An 18,967-nucleotide genomic window follows, 5' to 3' on the forward strand; every position below is an offset into this window, starting at 1 on the left:
AATGGCGATCTATGCAGCATACGTCATGGAGCTCAAGAGCCAATCACTATTATTAGCAAGCCACTATTCATTTGCAGTCAAACTTACTTTTTAAAACTGCATCTACAGGCTTGTCGCATGTAATACAGATGTCACCATGCTCATCTTACTGCAATGCGGCATGCTGCATCACAGTATGCTGCATGGCATGCCAGCCTTACACGCCATGCAGCAAGCAGTGTTGCAGCAAAGATGAGCATGGCTATATCTGTACGGCACAGGCATTGTGGTTGCCTTCATCCACCAAGATCACTGTAGTGTTAAATGACCAAAGTATTGCTAAATTATGAGATACAGTACATAACTCCTATTTATAGATACACATAACCCCATGCTATTAAATGGATATAAATACAATATTATTTTCCTTAGCTTTGTGTACAGACAACTCCAAAAGAACAGCCTCTGACGAAGAACACGCACTTGCAATAAAACATGGCCAATTCAGATGGGTGTGGTATTGAAAGTAGACAGTAACTAGGTTGACCACTATTTGTCGACAGGGTCTTTAGGTCGACATGTTCTAGGTCGACATGTCAAAAGGTCGACATGAGTTTTTAATGTTATTTTGGTGTCGTTTTCTTCGTAGAGTGACCGGGAACCCCAATTAGTGCACCGCGTCCCCTGGCATGGCTCGCTTCGCTCGCCATGCTTCGGGCATGGTGCCTTCGCTTCGCTCGGCACAGATTACCGTTCCAATCGTAGTCCACGTGGATCATCAAGTATGAAAAGGTTCAAATAAAGGAAAAAAATTGTGAAAAAACTCATAAAGACCCTGTCGACCTAGTTACTGTCGACCAATAGTGGTCGACCTAGACATTTTTCGACCTAGTTACTGTCGACTTAGAGACCGGATCCCATTCAAATTATGTTGTACTGTCAGCCATTAGCAACAGCATCCTCTATTCTTTATAGAAGTGATTAATTCTGTAGAATGGCAGGCTAATTTAAATAAACAAGCACACTTGAAGTTACGGTATCATTTATTTTCACTCCACACATGAGGTAAAACAGGTGGCATTTGTTACTATCCATAAGATAACTAGTCATATGGCATATGCCAGGAAAAGTGCAGTTCTGTTACACAAAAATAAAAACGTCTGATCACAAAAGCACCATCAGGCACTATAAAAATATTGCACATTGCAAGTGTTCCACAGCTGTAGCTGGCTAGACCAATAATGTATTGCTTGAATTACCATGGAAGTCAATGTAACTCTTTAACATTGTAGGGAATTGACTTCGTGGGGAAGCTTATTTTCTGAGAAGTCAAGAGGGGTTATTGTGGAAGCAAGGCATAAGCTGGAAGACTGGTACAATGACATGGCACCCATAAAAGCCTTCACAGAGGACTTTAGGAGTTACTGCCATTTTCTACACCTTAGCAAAACATAGCAGTGTGAGAAAAAGCATTTAGCCAAATTAAGAAAATACAAAATAGGAAGAAAATACAAGCCACACAGAAGCTTCATATGGCTGCTTGGTTAGGCCTCTCAAACCTCTTGAACTGGAGAATATAAGCTATAACCCACACAGGCGTTTTGAACATGCTCAAATACTGTTAAGTCAAAGTGTTAAAAAGAGCCAGCAAATCATCATATTTAATTTCCTCCTAGAGAGAAATATATTCAATTTCTTAAACTTAAAAAGGAAAAGTGCAACAAAGAATGGGAACACAGAATTTACCCTAGGAGATTTTGCATAATCTGGCTTTAGACAAAATAAAACCATTCATAGCAAAAGCTTAAGTGTATACCATGCCTAAGGAAATCTACTGGAACTTATGTATAAACGATAATTGTATTGTTATTCTTAAACTTTCAGGAAAATGATGAACATCTGGTAAGGGTTTATTACACAAGGTTTTCAAATCCCTAGAATGGCAATGTAATATAGCACCCCTACTATTCTGTTACATGACACCATCCACTAGTGCATGAATTATTTTCCTGCCATTTGATCTGCTTTATTATACTTCTATAGTCTAAAACAAAGCTTTTACAGATACAGTTCACAGGTTCTCCGCTTTGCCAAAATTGAACTTTATGTGCCAAGAGCCCTGCTCACTGGCCTGAACAGTCTGTATAGGTAGTAACCATATTGCCTCTTCGCTGAGTGACAGTCCTACAGTGCTTGCTGGACGCATGGAACCTGCTTTCCGGTCTTATATTGTGCCTCTGCTTATTATCAAAACTACCAAATGTAAACATTTTCTCCATGTCTTCAAACATGTCATTAAATAAACTTCCGCCAAATGCAAAGTCATCAAAGTGACGTCTGTGCCTACTTGAAGGATCCTGGTGGCCCCTAAAATGGTGGTTTTCAAAGTGTCTCTTTGAACGAGTGTTTTGGTTCTCTCCAAAAAAGTCAAAATCTTTAAAGAGATCATCAAAGTTGAAATTGAAAGACTGGTGGAAATTCTCATTGCTTCCTCTTCCACTATTTGTGAAAGCATCATGGCCAAACTGATCATACTCTCTGCGTTTATTTTCATCTGAAAGGGTCTCGTATGCTGAAATGGATAAATAAGGACAGTTAGCATATCACAGAATAAAAGCCACAAGATAAGCTTTTGTCAGCACACCTACTAACACTGCATCAATTTTATTATTCTGTCACATTTCAGTATAAGCTGCAAAGACGACGCAATCTGCAAACGCAGTGGACATAATCTCAAAGAAAAGTACTACATCAGTTAGTTTAACCATCTTGCGTGACATGCCTTGGTGAATGCCCAAAAACGTGGCCACAGATTTCCACAAAATGACAGCATGCACCTCAAGTGGCGGGATGAAAGCAGAAAGGTACCATAAGCTCAAGACTGTAAAGGTGTGCTTGTTCAATTGTAGACACTAGCAGGACATATAAATACATTTGAGAATACTAAATTAGCAAATGGATGATAATTAACAGAACTGGCTTAATTCTTGCTATTAGTAGTTTGAAAGTGGAGTACTGAAGGAAACGGTCGTTTTCATTGTTCCACAGGCTGATTCTACACTTGTGTACTTCTTTAAGAATAATTTTGTTTTTCCACACATGCATGATGGAGTTATATCTCAAGCATCTGAAATGTTATGGATTCCCAATAGTGAATGCATATTTTGCAAATAAGACAAATGGCTATAAACATGGGCACAATTCTATCAGTCATGTGCCTGGCATACACAGGGAATATATACTAGTCATGCCAACCTGCACTTATCTTGCAATTGTTACAGCTTTGCATATATAGGCAACTGTAGTTCAGGGAACACATATTGCCCCAGCGATGCTAACTAAACAAGTTAATCGTGTACACATAAAACAAATTAGCAACATTAAACCCAATAATATATTTTATGATATAGATTATACTAAACTAAAAGTAGGAAAACACTTTTTAGGTTTATGGGGGGAGAATAATCACATGATTAGATTTCCTTACCTTCAGCTATTTCTCGAAATGTTGCTTCAGCATCAGGACTTTTATTTTTATCAGGGTGATATTTCATTGCAAGTTTGTGAAATGCTTTTTTGATCTGTCGTTCAGAGGCATCTTTTGGAACCCCCAAAATGTCATAATAACTCTTTTTCGCCAATATAATCTCAGTTATCAATAATATACAAACTGCAAATGTGAGCACTGACTGAGCTGAAGCCATCTCTAGGGTTCTGCAAAACAAAAGCAATGAATCATTACAGAGTGCAAGCAATGTTGCATCAGAAAACAGCTTTTAGCCTCTAGATAACAAAGACAGGTACAGTATAATCATGTGCAGAGAGAGAGATGTGCACAACTGTTGTAGCTATTTGTTTTACATTTAGGAACAACTTTTAGACCTGTTTATTACTACATCTTAAAGCAACACATCAAAAAAAGGTAGAGAACATTCCTATTGTGTCAGCACTTAATAAAAAAAATAAGAATTTACTTACCGATAATTCTATTTCTCGGAGTCCGTAGTGGATGCTGGGGTTCCTGAAAGGACCATGGGGAATAGCGGCTCCGCAGGAGACAGGGCACAAAAGTAAAGCTTTTACAGGTCAGGTGGTGTGTACTGGCTCCTCCCCCTATGACCCTCCTCCAGACTCCAGTTAGGTACTGTGCCCGGACGAGCGTACACAATAAGGGAGGATTTTGAATCCCGGGTAAGACTCATACCAGCCACACCAATCACACCGTACAACTTGTGATCTAAACCCAGTTAACAGTATGATAACAGAGGAGCCTCTGAAAGATGGCTTCCTAAACAATAACCCGAATTAGTTAACAATAACTATGTACAAGTATTGCAGATAATCCGCACTTGGGATGGGCGCCCAGCATCCACTACGGACTCCGAGAAATAGAATTATCGGTAAGTAAATTCTTATTTTCTCTATCGTCCTAAGTGGATGCTGGGGTTCCTGAAAGGACCATGGGGATTATACCAAAGCTCCCAAACGGGCGGGAGAGTGCGGATGACTCTGCAGCACCGAATGAGAGAACTCCAGGTCCTCCTTTGCCAGGGTATCAAATTTGTAAAAATTTACAAACGTGTTCTCCCCTGACCACGTAGCTGCTCGGCAGAGTTGTAATGCCGAGACCCCTCGGGCAGCCGCCCAAGATGAGCCCACCTTCCTTGCGGAATGGGCCTTAACAGATTTAGGCTGTGGCAGGCCTGCCACAGAATGTACAAGTTGAATTTTGTTACAAAACCAACGAGCAATCGACTGCTTAGAAGCAGGTGCACCCAACTTGTTGGGTGCATACAGTATAAACAGCGAGTCAGATTTTCTGACTCCAGCCGTCCTTTAAATGTATATTTTTAAGGCTCTGACAACGTCCAACAACTTGGAGTCCTTCAAGTCGTCTGTAGCCGCAGGCACTACAATAGGCTGGTTCAGGTGAAACGCTGATACCACCTTAGGGAGAAAATGCGGACGCGTCCGCAGCTCTGCCCTATGTCGAATGGAAAATTAAATAAGGGCTTTTATAAGACAAAGCCGCCAGTTCAGATACTCTCCCGGCCGAAGCCAGGGCCAGTAACATAGTCACTTTCCATGCGAGATATTTCAAATCCACATTCTTTAGTGGTTCAAACCAATTGGATTTGAGGAAATCTAAAACTACATTTAGATCCCACGGTGCCACCTTAGGCACCACAGGAGGCTGTATATGCAGTACTCCTTTGATAAAATCTGGACCTCAGGGACTGAGGCCAATTCTTTTTGGAAGAATATTGATAGGGCCGAAATTTGAACCTTAATAGATCCCAATTTGAGACCCATAGACAATCCTGATTGCAGGAAATGTAGGAAAACGACCCAGTTGAAATTCCTCCATCGGAGCACTCCGCTGCTCGCACCACGCAACATATTTTCGCCAAATACGGCGATAATGCTTCGCGGTGACTTCCTTCCTTGCCTTTATCAAGGTAGGAATGACTTCTTCTGGAATGCCTTTTCCTTTTAGGATCTGGCATTCAACGCCATGCCGTCAAACGCAGCCGCGGTAAGTCTTGAAAAAGACAAGGACCCTGCTGAAGCAGGTCCCTTCTCAGAAGTAGAGGCCACGGATCGTCCGTGACCATCTCTTGAAGTTCCGGGTACCAAGTCCTTCTTGGCCAATCCGGAGCCACTAGTCTTACTCCTCTTTGCCGTATAATCCTCAATACCTTTGGTATGAGAGGCAGAGGAGGAAACACATATACCGACTGGTACACCCCAGGTGTTACCAGCGCGTCCACAGCTATTGCCTGCGGATCTCTTGACCTGGCGCAATACCTGTCCAGTGTTTTGTTGAGGCGAGACGTCATCATGTCCACCATTGGTTTTACCCAACGGTTTAATAGCATGTGGAAAACTTCTGGATGAAGTCCCCACTCTCCCGGGTGAAGGTCGTGTCTGCTGAGGAAGTCTGCTTCCCAGTTGTCCACGCCCGGGATGAATACTGCTGACAGTGCTATCACGTGATTCTCCGCCCAGCGAAGGATCCTGGCAGCTTCTGCCATTGCCCTCCTGCTTCTTGTGCCGCCCTGTCTGTTTACATGGGCGACTGCCGTGATGTTGTCCGACTGGATCAACACCGGTCTTCCTTGAAGCAGAGGTTCCGCCTGGCTTAGAGCATTGTAGATTGCTCTTAGTTCCAGAATGCTTATGTGAAGAGACTTTTTCAGGCTCGACCACACTCCCTGGAAATTTCTTCCCTGTGTGACTGCTCCCCAGCCTCTCAGGCTGGCATCCGTGGTCACCAGGATCCAATCCTGTATGCCGAATCTGCGGCCCTCCAATAGATGAGCCTCCTGCAACCACCACAGAAGGGATACCCTTGTCCTCGGCGACAGGGTTATCCGCAGGTGCATCTGAAGATGCGACCCTGACCATTTGTCCAACAGATCCCTTTGCATGGAATCTGCCGAAAGGGATTGCTTCGTAAGAAGCTACCATTTTTTCCCAGGACTCTTGTGCATTGATGTACAGACACCTTTCCTGGTTTTAGGAGGTTCCTGACCAGGTCAGATAACTCCTTGGCTTTTTCTTCGGGAAGAAAAACCTTTTTCTGAACTGTGTCCAGAATCATCCCCAGGAACAGCAGACGAGTTGTCGGCATTAATTGGGATTTTGGAATATTCAGAATCCATCCGTGCTGCTTTAGCACCTCTTGAGATAGTGCTAAACCCATCTCTAGCTGTTCTCTGGACCTTGCCCTTATTAGGAGATCGTCCAAGTATGGGATAATTAATACGCCTTTTCTTCGAAGAAGAAATATTATCTCGGCCATTACCTTTGTAAAGACCCGAGGTGCCGTGGACAAACCAAACGGCAGCGTCTGAAACTGATAGTGACAGTTTTGTACAACGAACCTGAGGTACCCCTGGTGTGAGGGGTAATTGGAACGTGGAGATACGCATCCTTGATGTCCAAGGATACCATAAAGTCCCCTTCTTCCAGGTTCGCTATCACTGCTCTGAGTGACTCCATCTTGAACTTGAACTTCTTTATGTATAGGTTCAAGGACTTCAGATTTAGAATAGGCCTTACCGAGCCATCCGGCTTCGGTACCACAAATAGAGTGGAATAATACCCCTTCCCTTGTTGTAGAAGAGGTACCTTGACTATCACCTGCTGAGAATACAGCTTGTGAATGGCTTCCAAAACCGTCTCCCTTTCTGAGGGGGACGTTGGTAAAGCAGACTTCAGGAAACGGCGAGGTGGCTCTGTCTCTAATTTCAACCTGTACCCCTGAGATATTATCTGCAGGATCCAGGGATTTACCTGCGAGTGAGCCCACTGCGCGCTGTAATTTTTGAGACGACCGCCTACCGCCCCCGAGTCCGCTTGCGAAGCCCCAGCGTCATGCTGAGGCTTTTGTAGAAACCGGGGAGGGCTTCTGTTCCTGGGAAGGAGCTGCCTGTTGCTGTCTCTTCCCTCGTCCTCTGCCTCGTGGCAGATATGAATAGCCCTTTGCTCTCTTATTTTTAAAGGAACGAAAGGGCTGCGGTTGAAAGGTCGGTGCCTTTTTCTGTTGGGGAGTGACTTGAGGTAGAAAGGTGGATTTCCCGGCCGTAGCCGTGGCCACCAAATCCGATAGACCGACCTCAAATAACTCCTCTACGCATCGCCTGTCCACTGTCGTGTCCATAAAGCTCTTCTGGCCGAAATGGACATAGCACTTACCCGTGATGCCAGTGTGCAGATATCTCTCTGTGCATCACGCATATAAAGAAATGCATCCTTTATTTGTTCTAACGACAGTAAAATATTGTCCCTGTCCAGGGTATCAATATTTTCGATCAGGGACTCTGACCAAACTACCCCAGCACTGCACATCCAGGCAGTCGCAATAGCTGGTCGTAGTATAACACCTGCATGTGTGTATATACCTTTTTGGATATTTTCCATCCTCCTATCTGATGGATCTTTAAGTGCGTCCGTCTCAGGAGAGGGTAACGCCACTTGTTTTGATAAGCGTGTTAGCGCTTTGTCCACCCTAGGAGGTGTTTCCCAGCGCTCCCTAACCTCTGGCGGGAAAGGGTATAAAGCCAATAACTTCTTTGAAATTAGCAGTTTTTTATCGGGGCACCCCACGCTTCATCACACACGTCATTTAATTCTTCTGATTCGGTAAAAACTACTGGTAGTTTTTTCACACCCCACATAATACCCTGTTTAGTGGTACCTGTAGTATCAGCTAAATGTAACATCTCCTTTATTGCCAAAATCATATAACGTGTGGCCCTACTGGAAAATACGGTTGATTCGTCACCTTCACCACCGGAATCAGTGCCTGTGTCTGGGTCTGTGTCGACCGACTGAGGCAAGGGACGTTTTACAGCCCCTGACGGTGTTTGAGGCGCCTGGACAGACACTAATTGAGTGTCCGGCCGCCTCATGTCGGCAAACGACTGCTTAAGCGAGTTGACGCTATCCCGTAATTCCACAAATAAAGGCATCCATTCTGGTGTCGACCCCCTAGGAGGTGACATCCTCATATTTGGCAATTGCTCCGCCTCCACACCAATAACGTCCTCATACATGTCGACACACACGTACCGACACACAGCAGACACACAGGGAATGCTCTATACGAAGACAGGACCCACTAGCCCTTTGGGGAGACAGAGGGAGAGTCTGCCAGCACACACCAAAAAGCGCTATATATGACAGGGATAGCCTTATGATTAAGTGCTCCCTTATAGCTGCTTTTATATTAATATATTGCCATTTATTCTGCCCCCCCTCTCTGTTATACCCTGTTTCTGTAGTGCAGTGCAGGGGAGAGACCTGGGAGCCTTCCTGACCAGCGGAGCTGTGACAGAAAATGGCGCCGTGTGCTGAGGAGATAGGCCCCGCCCCTTTTTCGGCGGGCTCGTCTCCCGCTATTTAGTACATTTAGGCAGGGGTAAATATCTCCATATAGCCTCTGGGGCTATATGTGAGGTATTTTTAGCCTTTTTAAAGGTTTTCATTTGCCTCCCAGGGCGCCCCCCCCCAGCGCCCTGCACCCTCAGTGACTGCCGTGTGAAGTGTGCTGAGAGGAAAATGGCGCACAGCTGCAGTGCTGTGCGCTACCTTAAGAAGACTGCAGGAGTCTTCAGCCGCCGATTCTGGACCTCTTCTTGCTTCAGCATCTGTGAGGGGGCCGGCGGCGTGGCTCCGGTGACCATCCAGGCTGTACCTGTGATCGTCCCTCTGGAGCTTCATGTCCAGTAGCCAAGAAGCCAATCCATCCTGCACGCAGGTGAGTTCACTTCTTCTCCCCTCTGTCCCTCGTTGCAGTGATCCTGTTGCCAGCAGGAATCACTGTAAAATAAAAAACCTAAGCTAAACTCTCTAAGCAGCTCTTTATGAGAGCCACCTAGAATTGCACCCTTCTCGGCCGGGCACAAAAATCTAACTGGAGTCTGGAGGAGGGTCATAGGGGGAGGAGCCAGTACACACCACCTGACCTGTAAAAGCTTTACTTTTGTGCCCTGTCTCCTGCGGAGCCGCTATTCCCCATGGTCCTTTCAGGAACCCCAGCATCCACTTAGGACGATAGAGAAAGAGTAATAACAGACAGAAATTGGTAAAGGTACCAGCTCACACTTACTTCATCCTATTTTTTTTTTTAAATATGTTTGTGTAGCTTAAACATGCTTTAGAACTCATTCATATGAACACACTTTTAATGCATGAATAATTATACCACATTTAAGAACTATGGGGGGGGGGGGGGGGTGATTCTTTTAACACTGACCGTACAGAATTTACATAATGAATGATCTTGTATTATCAGCCAATAGATCAATTCATCGAGATTGCTCAACTGCATACCTAGACACATTGGTCTGTAAAGAGGTCAACTGCTCTCAAGAGTACGACCTATAGTATTACGGATCAACCAGAAGTCTACTCAAGATTATTATTATTCTCCTTTATTTATATGGCGCCACCAGGGATCTGCAGCACCCATTACACAGTACATAATCAAATGAGAAAACAAGAAAACAGCACTTACAGTTCAAGACAGTATAGGACAGGTATAGAAAACCAGGGGTTAGGTGCCATCAAAGGGAGTTATGGATTACAAGATAGTGTAAGTAAGGAAAGGAAAGGTACTGTACATCAGGAAAGAAGTCCCAGCTCTTGTGAGCTTACAATCTAAAAAGGTGAAGGGTTAACAGACCAGGATGACACAGAAGGGGTAGAGAGTGAGCATAGACAAGAGGTTAGGAGGAGAGGTGGCTGGGTTAGGTGAAGAAGTGGGTCTTGAGAGCCCGTTTGAAGTTTTGTGGAGGTGGAGTCTCGGATGGGGTGAGGTAGAAAATTCCAGAGATAGGGAGCAGCACATGCCACATTTCTGTTTTAAAGAAACACTGAAAGTATTGCTAGAGACTATAAAATCTGGAAGTGCAACATCTGAACCTTATAGCTCACATGCGAGTTTTACACACTGCCTCTCCAGTTTGCAACTGTTATAATGAATACTGTATTAAGCTTAATATCCATATGAGACCCATTCCTTTCATAGCAACCACTACAAAAGACAAATAGCTGAAGGTCTGCCCTGCCCTCCAAAGAGCTCTGTAATGACCATTTATCACAACTGGTTTTCAGGAGAAAAATAAATTAACTTTGACACTTACAAATGGTCAGGATTAAGGTGAAATGTCCAGTAAGGCCAGGCATGCCAACATAAAAGGAACAGAGAAAATGCTAAATAAAAGTTACAGCTGCCATCTAACTTGGTATCCAGATAAGTCAACAATACCAAGGCTGAGTCAACAGGAAGACATGGACAAAATGTCAACACAGGAAAAGGCCAACATGAGCCGTTTACTTTTTGTTTTCTTCATTTTTAACTTTTCCATACTTTCCAATCCACGTGGACTACGACTGGAAATAGAACCTTGCCTGGCGAGTAACGTGAGCCATGCAAGGGGACACTGTGCACTAACTGGGGTTCCCAGTCATTTTACTGAGAAAACGACACCAAAATAAAACACAAAAATGAATGTCAACCTTTTCCCAGGTCGATAATTCCAATGTCAACCTAGACACAGTTACCCATTGATCCATAACCATCTAACTTTTGGAATGTTTTATCAATGAACTTACTGAAAGCACTTTTTTCCATTATGCATTAAGGCCCATACACACTGGGTGATTTTGAGCTCACAGTAGCTCACTTTTGGCATTTTGAGCTACTTTGAGCTCAAACTCTGCCAATGTGTATGTGCGGGCAGTGAACACTGGTGCAGACTCCTGCATCATCGCTGGCCGCAACAGTCCATCGGCTTGTTTTACATGTCACGTTAACCACTTTCCACAGTCTCCTACTATGGAAAGTGGTTCACCCCTGTGAACATCGCTGGGCCAGGGCGACAATCACTCAGTGTGTTGCATACACTAAGCAATTTTCCACCCAGCAGTGTTCACATCATCGCTGTGCATACACACTGGGCAAAAACATCCAGTGTATATGCACCTTTAGAAGAACTTACTGGTATAACTTTATTGGCTCTCAATTTACATGTTATGCACTTTCAAGTTAGAAGACAGATTTCTAGATTAGCCAATTTATTCTAAATGGGGTTACACACGGAGCGATAATCTAAGCAATCTGACTAGATTGCTTAGATTTTCAGAAAGATTGCTCTGTGTGTAGTCCTAACAGCGATAACGATGCGCAGCCCCGCACATCACTATCGCTGGTACTAGAATGGCCTGCCGTGCAGCACAATCCAGCGGGTCGCTCACTTCACCCGCTGGGTGAAGTGAACGCCCCTCTTCCCCCCCACGTCTCCCCCCGCACTCAGCACAGATCGCGCTGTGCTGAGCGGCGCTGTGCTGAGCGGCGCTGTGCTGAGCGGCGGGAGAGATGTGTGCTGAGCGGTTCGCTCAGCACACATCTCCTGCATCGGCCCATCTATATGGGCCTTAAGACGCCAACAATCACTGCAACTCTAACAAGTTTAATATTAACTTGCCGTAAGAAAGCTGGCCAGGCAGGAAACAAGTGGGGAGTACTGAAGCTACAGTGGGAGTAGTAATCCAGATATAGAAGCAAGTAAGTGAATACTAGTCAAAAATAAGGTTAAGGTATTATAAAATAAGGTATTATCCCCTTCCTCAGACTGAGGAAGGGGAGAATACCCCAAAACGTTACCATTAAATTGGCCTGGTGGGGGGCTTTTTTTGCACTTAACTTGCCTGGTGGAAGTCTGAGTGCCACCCATACAAAGGAGATATAGATAGATTAGATAGATAGATAGATAGATAGATAGATAGATAGATAGATAGATAGATAGATAGATACACATACATACACACCTTGCATTTAAAGACAGATTTGTACGTTCAAAAACTTGTTGCAAATACAAAACTTCTCTATATAAGCTTATTTACTAGATAATCTTTGCTTGAGTGCATTTGCAGATTGCATGTTGTACACCATGGGTCTTGAGATGCTGTGGAACTACACATCCCAGCATACCTTGTCAGTTTTGCTATTAAGGCATGTTTATAGTTCCACAGCAGCTGGAAATCCACATGTTGTACACCTTGGGTGGTCTTCAGTATGCCAGCTGTCGGGATCCCAGCGAATGTGCAGTGCTCTGTACAACTGGACCCCACCAGCAGCACAAATAGCTTTCTTACCTTGCTTGAGGAGCTGCACAAGACATTACAGACCTACTTAGACCACGACAGGGAGCCAGAGTGCACATAGCAAACTGTACATAAAAGATAGCCATTTGCACATAAAAACCATATAGCTGCCTCTTCCCAATGCCCTGTCATAAGTATGATATCGCACAAACAGGCACTATATACATCACAGCGCAGTCTGTAACAGGTAGCGATAATGAAGTGACAGCACCCAGCAGGCACACTACACGGGGTGGGGGCACTGGGCGGCAGGGGCTGCCAGCCTTGTCTCCCCTCAGTGACATACCAAGCCTGCACGCGTACACTAAGCAGGAGAAGCCTCCATCACATATATGCACACGAGGAAACATCATATGAAACCACATTCACACCAAAGACCCTCTCACCCAGGGACACAGTAGCAGCACATCACTCACCCGCTTCCCGCTGAGCAGCAACCACCCGCCCGCAGCTAGGACTTTTCAGAGCTAATACCACAGCCTCGCCCACTCCGCAAGCCGCTCAGCTACACGTCACGGTATGCTATTGGCCTCCACCAGGCACGTGATTTTAGGCGCACGTGGAAGGCTGTTGTTAACTAGCTACTTGCATAAGGCACCGACGTCACTTCCGCTGGGTGGAGCGGGTGTCAGAGACGGGCAGTTATAGCCATAGCCCGTGCGCCGCATCACCGGCGGAGCGTTGTAGTAGGCGGGGTCTGCGAGTGTGAGGTGCCAGGCAGTGGGCGCACTGGCGCGCTGGGCGGACGCTCGGTCTGTGTGTGGGTAGTTGCTGCTGGTTTGGAGTTGGAGCTGCTGCTAGTCTCTAGTACACGCAATGTCTACAGCAGGCCAGGTACACGTCAAGGGAGCGGCTTACACTGCCATGTGTGCTCGGGCAACGTAAAACATAACAGGCCCAACGCGTTCATAAACTTCAAAGTGAATACAATAAATGATGCGGCAGTGATGAGCCGGCTGCAGCGCAGAGACAGGGTGAGCGGGGTTTCTCTCCGGCCTGCCGTGTGCGGTACTTTCCGCATGGGGAAAGGCTGTTATCTGTACGCCAGGTCACAGGTGCGGTGGCCGGATGCGGAAGAATTAAGCCGCCGCTGCAGCCTCTCCTCGGGTGCCAGCTCCCTACAGCAGAGGTCAGACCCGTAGCCCCTCATATACCGCACCGATGTGTCTCCCAGCAGTGCCATTACTGACAGTGACCGCTCGGGAGAACTCCCTCCCCGGCTGCTGTGTACCGTACTGTAGTGTACAGGGTAGGTGGGGAACTAAGTTTAGAGCTTGTTAAATGTCCCCAATCCCTCATCCGGGATCGGTATGCAAACCCGGCGGTCACAGTACCGACGCTGGCATCCTGATAGTCACTATCCCGACAGGGGTGAGGTTAGTACTGTACCCCTAATCCTCCCTTGGCACAGCTTAACCCCAACCTCCCTTCTTTTTGCCTAAACATAACCATAGCGCCTCCCTCTCTCCTCACACACACTCTCTCTCTCTCTCTCTCTCTCCTTGCCTCCCAGCTGCACTTACCTTCGGTATCTCAGCCGTCAGTATTCCGTCAGCGTTCTGATGGAGTGTCTTGTATTCCGGCGTTGGTATTTCTACAGCTGGGATCTTGAACGTATATCCCCCTATCCCCGTACCTGTGAGCTGTGCATCTCCTGCACCCAGCAGTCATACATGGATCTCAACACTTTATTTTGCTATAATCTTGAGAATTTAGCCGTTCTCGCAGAATTTATGTATTAAAACTCAAAGGGTATTTATTAAAAATGTGAGATATCAAGTACTACCTAACTATCTTCTGCCTTATATTTTATAGCAGGCATGCCCAAACTGTGGCCCTTCAGCTGTTGAGAAACTACACATCCCAGCATGCCCTGACACAGCTTTAGCATTCTCTGACAGCAAAACTGTCAGGGCATGATGGGATATGTAGTTTCACAACAGCTGGAGGGCCGCAGTTTGGACATGCCTGTTTTATAGGCTGGGGGGGGGAAGGGGGGGGGGGGGGTATCCAATTATCCCCGATGCGGTATGCTCCCCCCAATGCCGGCACTTATTGAGGATTATGCTACGGGTGCCTAAGGTACCCGAAGCGTAATCTGCGATAACACATGGGGATCAAGAGTTTATCCCATGTGTTATCGCACGACCGCTGGTCATTTTTGGACAATCAAAACCGCCTGTAATTGGATACCACGATAATGACCATCAATCAAAAATATCTGGACATTTTCATTCGCCGAAAACATTGCATCTAATTGGATACCCTCCTTTGTATGAAAAATGATAGGAGCTGATTGGTTGGTACTTTATCTCTCACAATTTTATCTCTCTCTAAACTTTGATATATATACCCCCCACCCCCACCCTCATAAAGAGGCCTCAGTCTACCCAATAGTAATGCCTACAATCAGAGCACTTGGCAAAAAGAGTTATCTTTGTTTTATATTGAAGATCAAGATTAAAGGGGGGTACACACGTAGCGTTGTATGCTACAATTCTGATTAGATTGCTTAGAGAAGAAGCACACATCGCCCCATGTGTATGCCCCATAGCGCATCTCTATCGCTGACTATAGATTGGCATGCATACAGGCACAATCTAGTCAGATCGCTCACTTCACCGCTGGGTGAAGTGAGCGTCCCCACCCACCCTCAGCACACATCGCGCTGTGTGCTGAGCGGTCTGTGCTGGATCTCTCCGTGTGTACCACCCTTAAAAAGGTTACTGTTACACTTCCCACATAGTTGGTGCAATCCCAGATCATAATCATATAAATCATATAATGTCACCCACCAGAGATGTCTTGCATGAGATCATTTACTTATCTATGACCTTTGATCTGTTCATAATAGAAATAGTTGAGATTTAGGTTAGGCTCTAATAAATCCTAAAACTTGTTAAAATAATTAAACCAGAAAACGTTCACTCATTCTGCCAATATAACTCCTTAAGACCTTGATTAAAGTACCCACTTTTGTCAGTTTACTTAAAATAATAAATAGTTCTCTGGGGCAGTTCTAAAGTATGTAAAAGCAACCCTGGGGAAAGTGTTGACATATTTTTTCATAATTGTCACCCCCTAAACTAATCTAATTCATCATATTAGCAAAAAAAATCTTTGTCTTGAATAAATAGTTTAGAACTTGCTTAGACTAAGAAGTCCCTGAGAAACTGATGCAGTGCTAAACTATGTATTGGGCCATAGAAGTATAAACCACTACCAGGAATTCGTTTCACCAAAGATTTATAAAAAATAAAAAAAAAGGTATATGGATAGAAGCAGATGTACCCCTGCTACAGTATGCTTTGCATTAGGGATCTGGTTAGAATCCCGGCAGTTGGGATTGTGGCTGTCAAAATACCGACGCCGGAATGCCGACGCTGATATCCCGACAGAGATCACAGTCCCGGCACCGGGTTCCCAATCGCTACACTGCTGGGCCACCGGAGAGGTAAGAGTAGGGGGTGACGGTTAGGCTGCAGGAAGGGGTGGTTAGGCATCCCCGGGGAGGGTTAGGGGGCCATTGGGATTTTAATCATCGGGATGCTGCAGTCGGTATTCTGACTGCCGGCATCCCGTCCGCTGGGATGTCCATCCAAACCCTTGCAGTATGACTGATTTATCATAGACATTGGTATTTACTGTATACAGTACATACTTTGTGCAACTTACACAGCTAAGATTTTATACTTTTTACCAAGGTTCCAATCTCCACACTTGCTCATCTTAGCTGTGCACTTTTCTCTATCGTCCTAAGTGGATGCTGGGGTTCCTGAAAGGACCATGGGGAATAGCGGCTCCGCAGGAGACAGGGCACAAAAAAGTAAAGCTTTACTAGGTCAGGTGGTGTGCACTGGCTCCTCCCCCTATGACCCTCCTCCAGACTCCAGTTAGATTTTGTGCCCGAACGAGAAGGGTGCAATCTAGGTGGCTCTCCTAAAGAGCTGCTTAGAGAAAGTTTAGTTTAGGTTTTTTTCTTTACAGTGAGTCCTGCTGGCAACAGGATCACTGCAACGTGGGACTTAGGGGGAAAGTAGTAAACTCACCTGCATGCAGAGTGGATTTGCTGCTTGGCTACTGGACACCATTAGCTCCAGAGGGATCGAACACAGGCCCAGCCGTGGAGTCCGGTCCCGGAGCCGCGCCGCCGACCCCCTTGCAGATGCTGAAGCGTGAAGAGGTCCGGAAACCGGCGGCTGAAGACTCCTCAGTCTTCATAAGGTAGCGCACAGCACTGCAGCTGTGCGCCATTTTCCTCTCAGCACACTTCACTGGGCAGTCACTGAGGGTGCAGAGCGCTGGGGGGGGGCGCTCTGAGAGGCAAATATAAACCTTATACAAGGCTAAAAATACCTCACATATAGCCCATAGGGGCTATATGGAGATATTTAACCCCTGCCTGACTGGAAAAATAGCGGGAGAAGAACCCGCCGAAAAAGGGGCGGGGCCTATCTCCTCAGCACACGGCGCCATTTTCTGTCACAGCTCCGCTGGTCAGAACGGCTCCCAGGTCTCTCCCCTGCACTGCACTACAGAAACAGGGTAAAACAGAGAGGGGGGGCACATTAATGGCTATATATATATATATTAAAGCAGCTATAAGGGAGCACTTAATATAAGGATATCCCTTGTATATATAGCGCTTTGTGGTGTGTGCTGGCAGACTCTCCCTCTGTCTCCCCAAAAGGGCTAGTGGGTCCTGTCTTCATTAGAGCATTCCCTGTGAGTTTGCGGTGTGTGTCGGTACGTGGTGTCGACATGTATGAGGACGATATTGGTGTGGAGGCGGAGCAATTGCCAAATATGCAGATGTCACCCCCCAGGGGGTCGACACCAGAATGGATGCCTTTATTTGTGGAATTACGTGATGGTTTATCTTCCCTTAAACAGTCAGTTGAGGACATGAGGCGGCCGGACAATCAATTAATGCCTGTCCAGGCGCCTCAAACACCGTCAGGGGCTGTAAAACGCCCTTTGCCTCAGTCGGTCGACACAGACCCAGACACGGGCACTGATTCCAGTGACGACGGTAGAAATTCAAACGTATTTTCCAGTAGGGCCACACGTTATATGATTTTGGCAATGAAGGAGACGTTACATTTAGCTGATACTACAGATACCGTAAAACAGGGTATTATGTATGGTGTGAAAAAACTACAAACAGTTTTTCCTGAATCAGAAGAATTAAATGACGTGTGTGATGAAGCGTGGGTTGCTCCTGATAAAAAGTTGATAATTTCAAAAAAGTTATTGGCATTATACCCTTTCCCGCCAGAGGTTAGGGCGCGCTGGGAAACACCCCCTAAGGTGGACAAGGCGCTCACACGCTTATCCAAACAAGTGGCGTTACCCTCTCCTGAGACGGCCGCACTTAAGGATCCATCAGATAGAAAGATGGAAGTTATTCAAAAGAATATATACACACATGCAGGTGTTATACTACGACCAGCTATAGCAACTGCCTGGATGTGCAGTGCTGGAGTAGTTTGGTCAGAATCCCTGATTGAAAATATTGATACCCTAGATAGGGACAATGTTTTACTGTCGTTAGAACAAATAAAGGATGCATTTATCTATATGCGTGATGCACAGAGGGATATTTGCACACTGGCATCTCGGGTGAGTGCTATGTCCATTTCAGCCAGAAGAGCCTTATGGACACGACAGTGGACAGGCGATGCGGATTCAAAACGTCACATGGAGGTTTTGCCGTATAAAGGGGAGGAGTTATTTGGAGTTGGTCTATCAGACTTGGTGGCCACGGCTACTGCCGGGAAATCCACTTTTTTACCTCAAGTCACTCCCCAACAGAGAAAGGCACCGACCTTTCAACCGCAGCCTTTTCGCTCCTACAAAAATAAGAGAGCAAAGGGCTTGTCGTACCTGCCACGAGGCAGAGGAAGAGGGAAGAGACACCAACAGGCAGCTCCTTCCCAGGAACAGAAGCCCTCCCCGGCTCCTGCAAAAACCTCAGCATGACGCTGGGGCCTCTCAAGCGGACTCGGGGACAGTGGGGGGCCGTCTCAAAAATTACAGCGCGCAGTGGGCTCACTCGCAGGTAGACCCCTGGATCCTGCAGATAATATCTCAGGGGTACAGGTTGGAATTAGAGACGGATCCTCCTCATCGTTTCCTGAAGTCTGCCTTACCAACCGTCTCTTCCGAAAGGGAGAGGGTGTTGGAAGCCATTCACAAGCTGTACGCTCAGCAGGTGATAGTCAAAGTACCCCTATTACAACAAGGAAAGGGGTATTATTCCACTCTATTTGTGGTACCGAAGCCGGATGGCTCGGTAAGGCCTATTCTAAAT

General features: G+C 45.9%; 2 protein-coding genes across 2 annotated transcripts in view; one reads left to right on the forward strand and one right to left on the reverse strand.

Moving 5' to 3' along the window:
- Positions 1 to 1,004: 1,004 nt before the first annotated feature.
- Positions 1,005 to 13,267, reverse strand: DNAJB9 (DnaJ heat shock protein family (Hsp40) member B9). Its single transcript, XM_063927294.1, has 3 exons — positions 13,071 to 13,267; positions 3,467 to 3,693; positions 1,005 to 2,551 (listed from the first exon to the last, which is right to left on the reverse strand). Exons 2-3 carry the CDS (start codon positions 3,681 to 3,683, stop codon positions 2,103 to 2,105), a joined length of 666 nt encoding a protein of 221 aa, XP_063783364.1. The 5' UTR covers positions 3,684 to 3,693; positions 13,071 to 13,267; the 3' UTR covers positions 1,005 to 2,102.
- A 337-nt stretch (positions 13,268 to 13,604) lies between these two features.
- THAP5 (THAP domain containing 5) overlaps positions 13,605 to 18,967 on the forward strand; it is an 86,376-nt gene continuing 81,013 nt past the window's right edge. Inside the window, exon 1 of the mRNA XM_063927295.1 lies at positions 13,605 to 13,628. The gene's annotated coding sequence lies outside the window, so the exon portion shown is untranslated. The remainder of the gene's footprint in view (positions 13,629 to 18,967) is intronic.

Source organism: Pseudophryne corroboree, chromosome 6 (assembly GCF_028390025.1).
Source record: "Pseudophryne corroboree isolate aPseCor3 chromosome 6, aPseCor3.hap2, whole genome shotgun sequence".
Taxonomy (NCBI): domain Eukaryota; kingdom Metazoa; phylum Chordata; class Amphibia; order Anura; family Myobatrachidae; genus Pseudophryne; species Pseudophryne corroboree.

Bases quoted from the DNA above. Each gene is read 5' to 3' on its own strand.
- DNAJB9 (XM_063927294.1), bottom strand. From the start codon at position 3,683: ATGGCTTCAGCTCAGTCAGTGCTCACATTTGCAGTTTGTATATTATTG. The intron at 2,552-3,466 runs GTAAGGAAATCT...TATCCATTTCAG, and splicing joins ATTTCGAGAAATAGCTGAAG to CATACGAGACCCTTTCAGAT.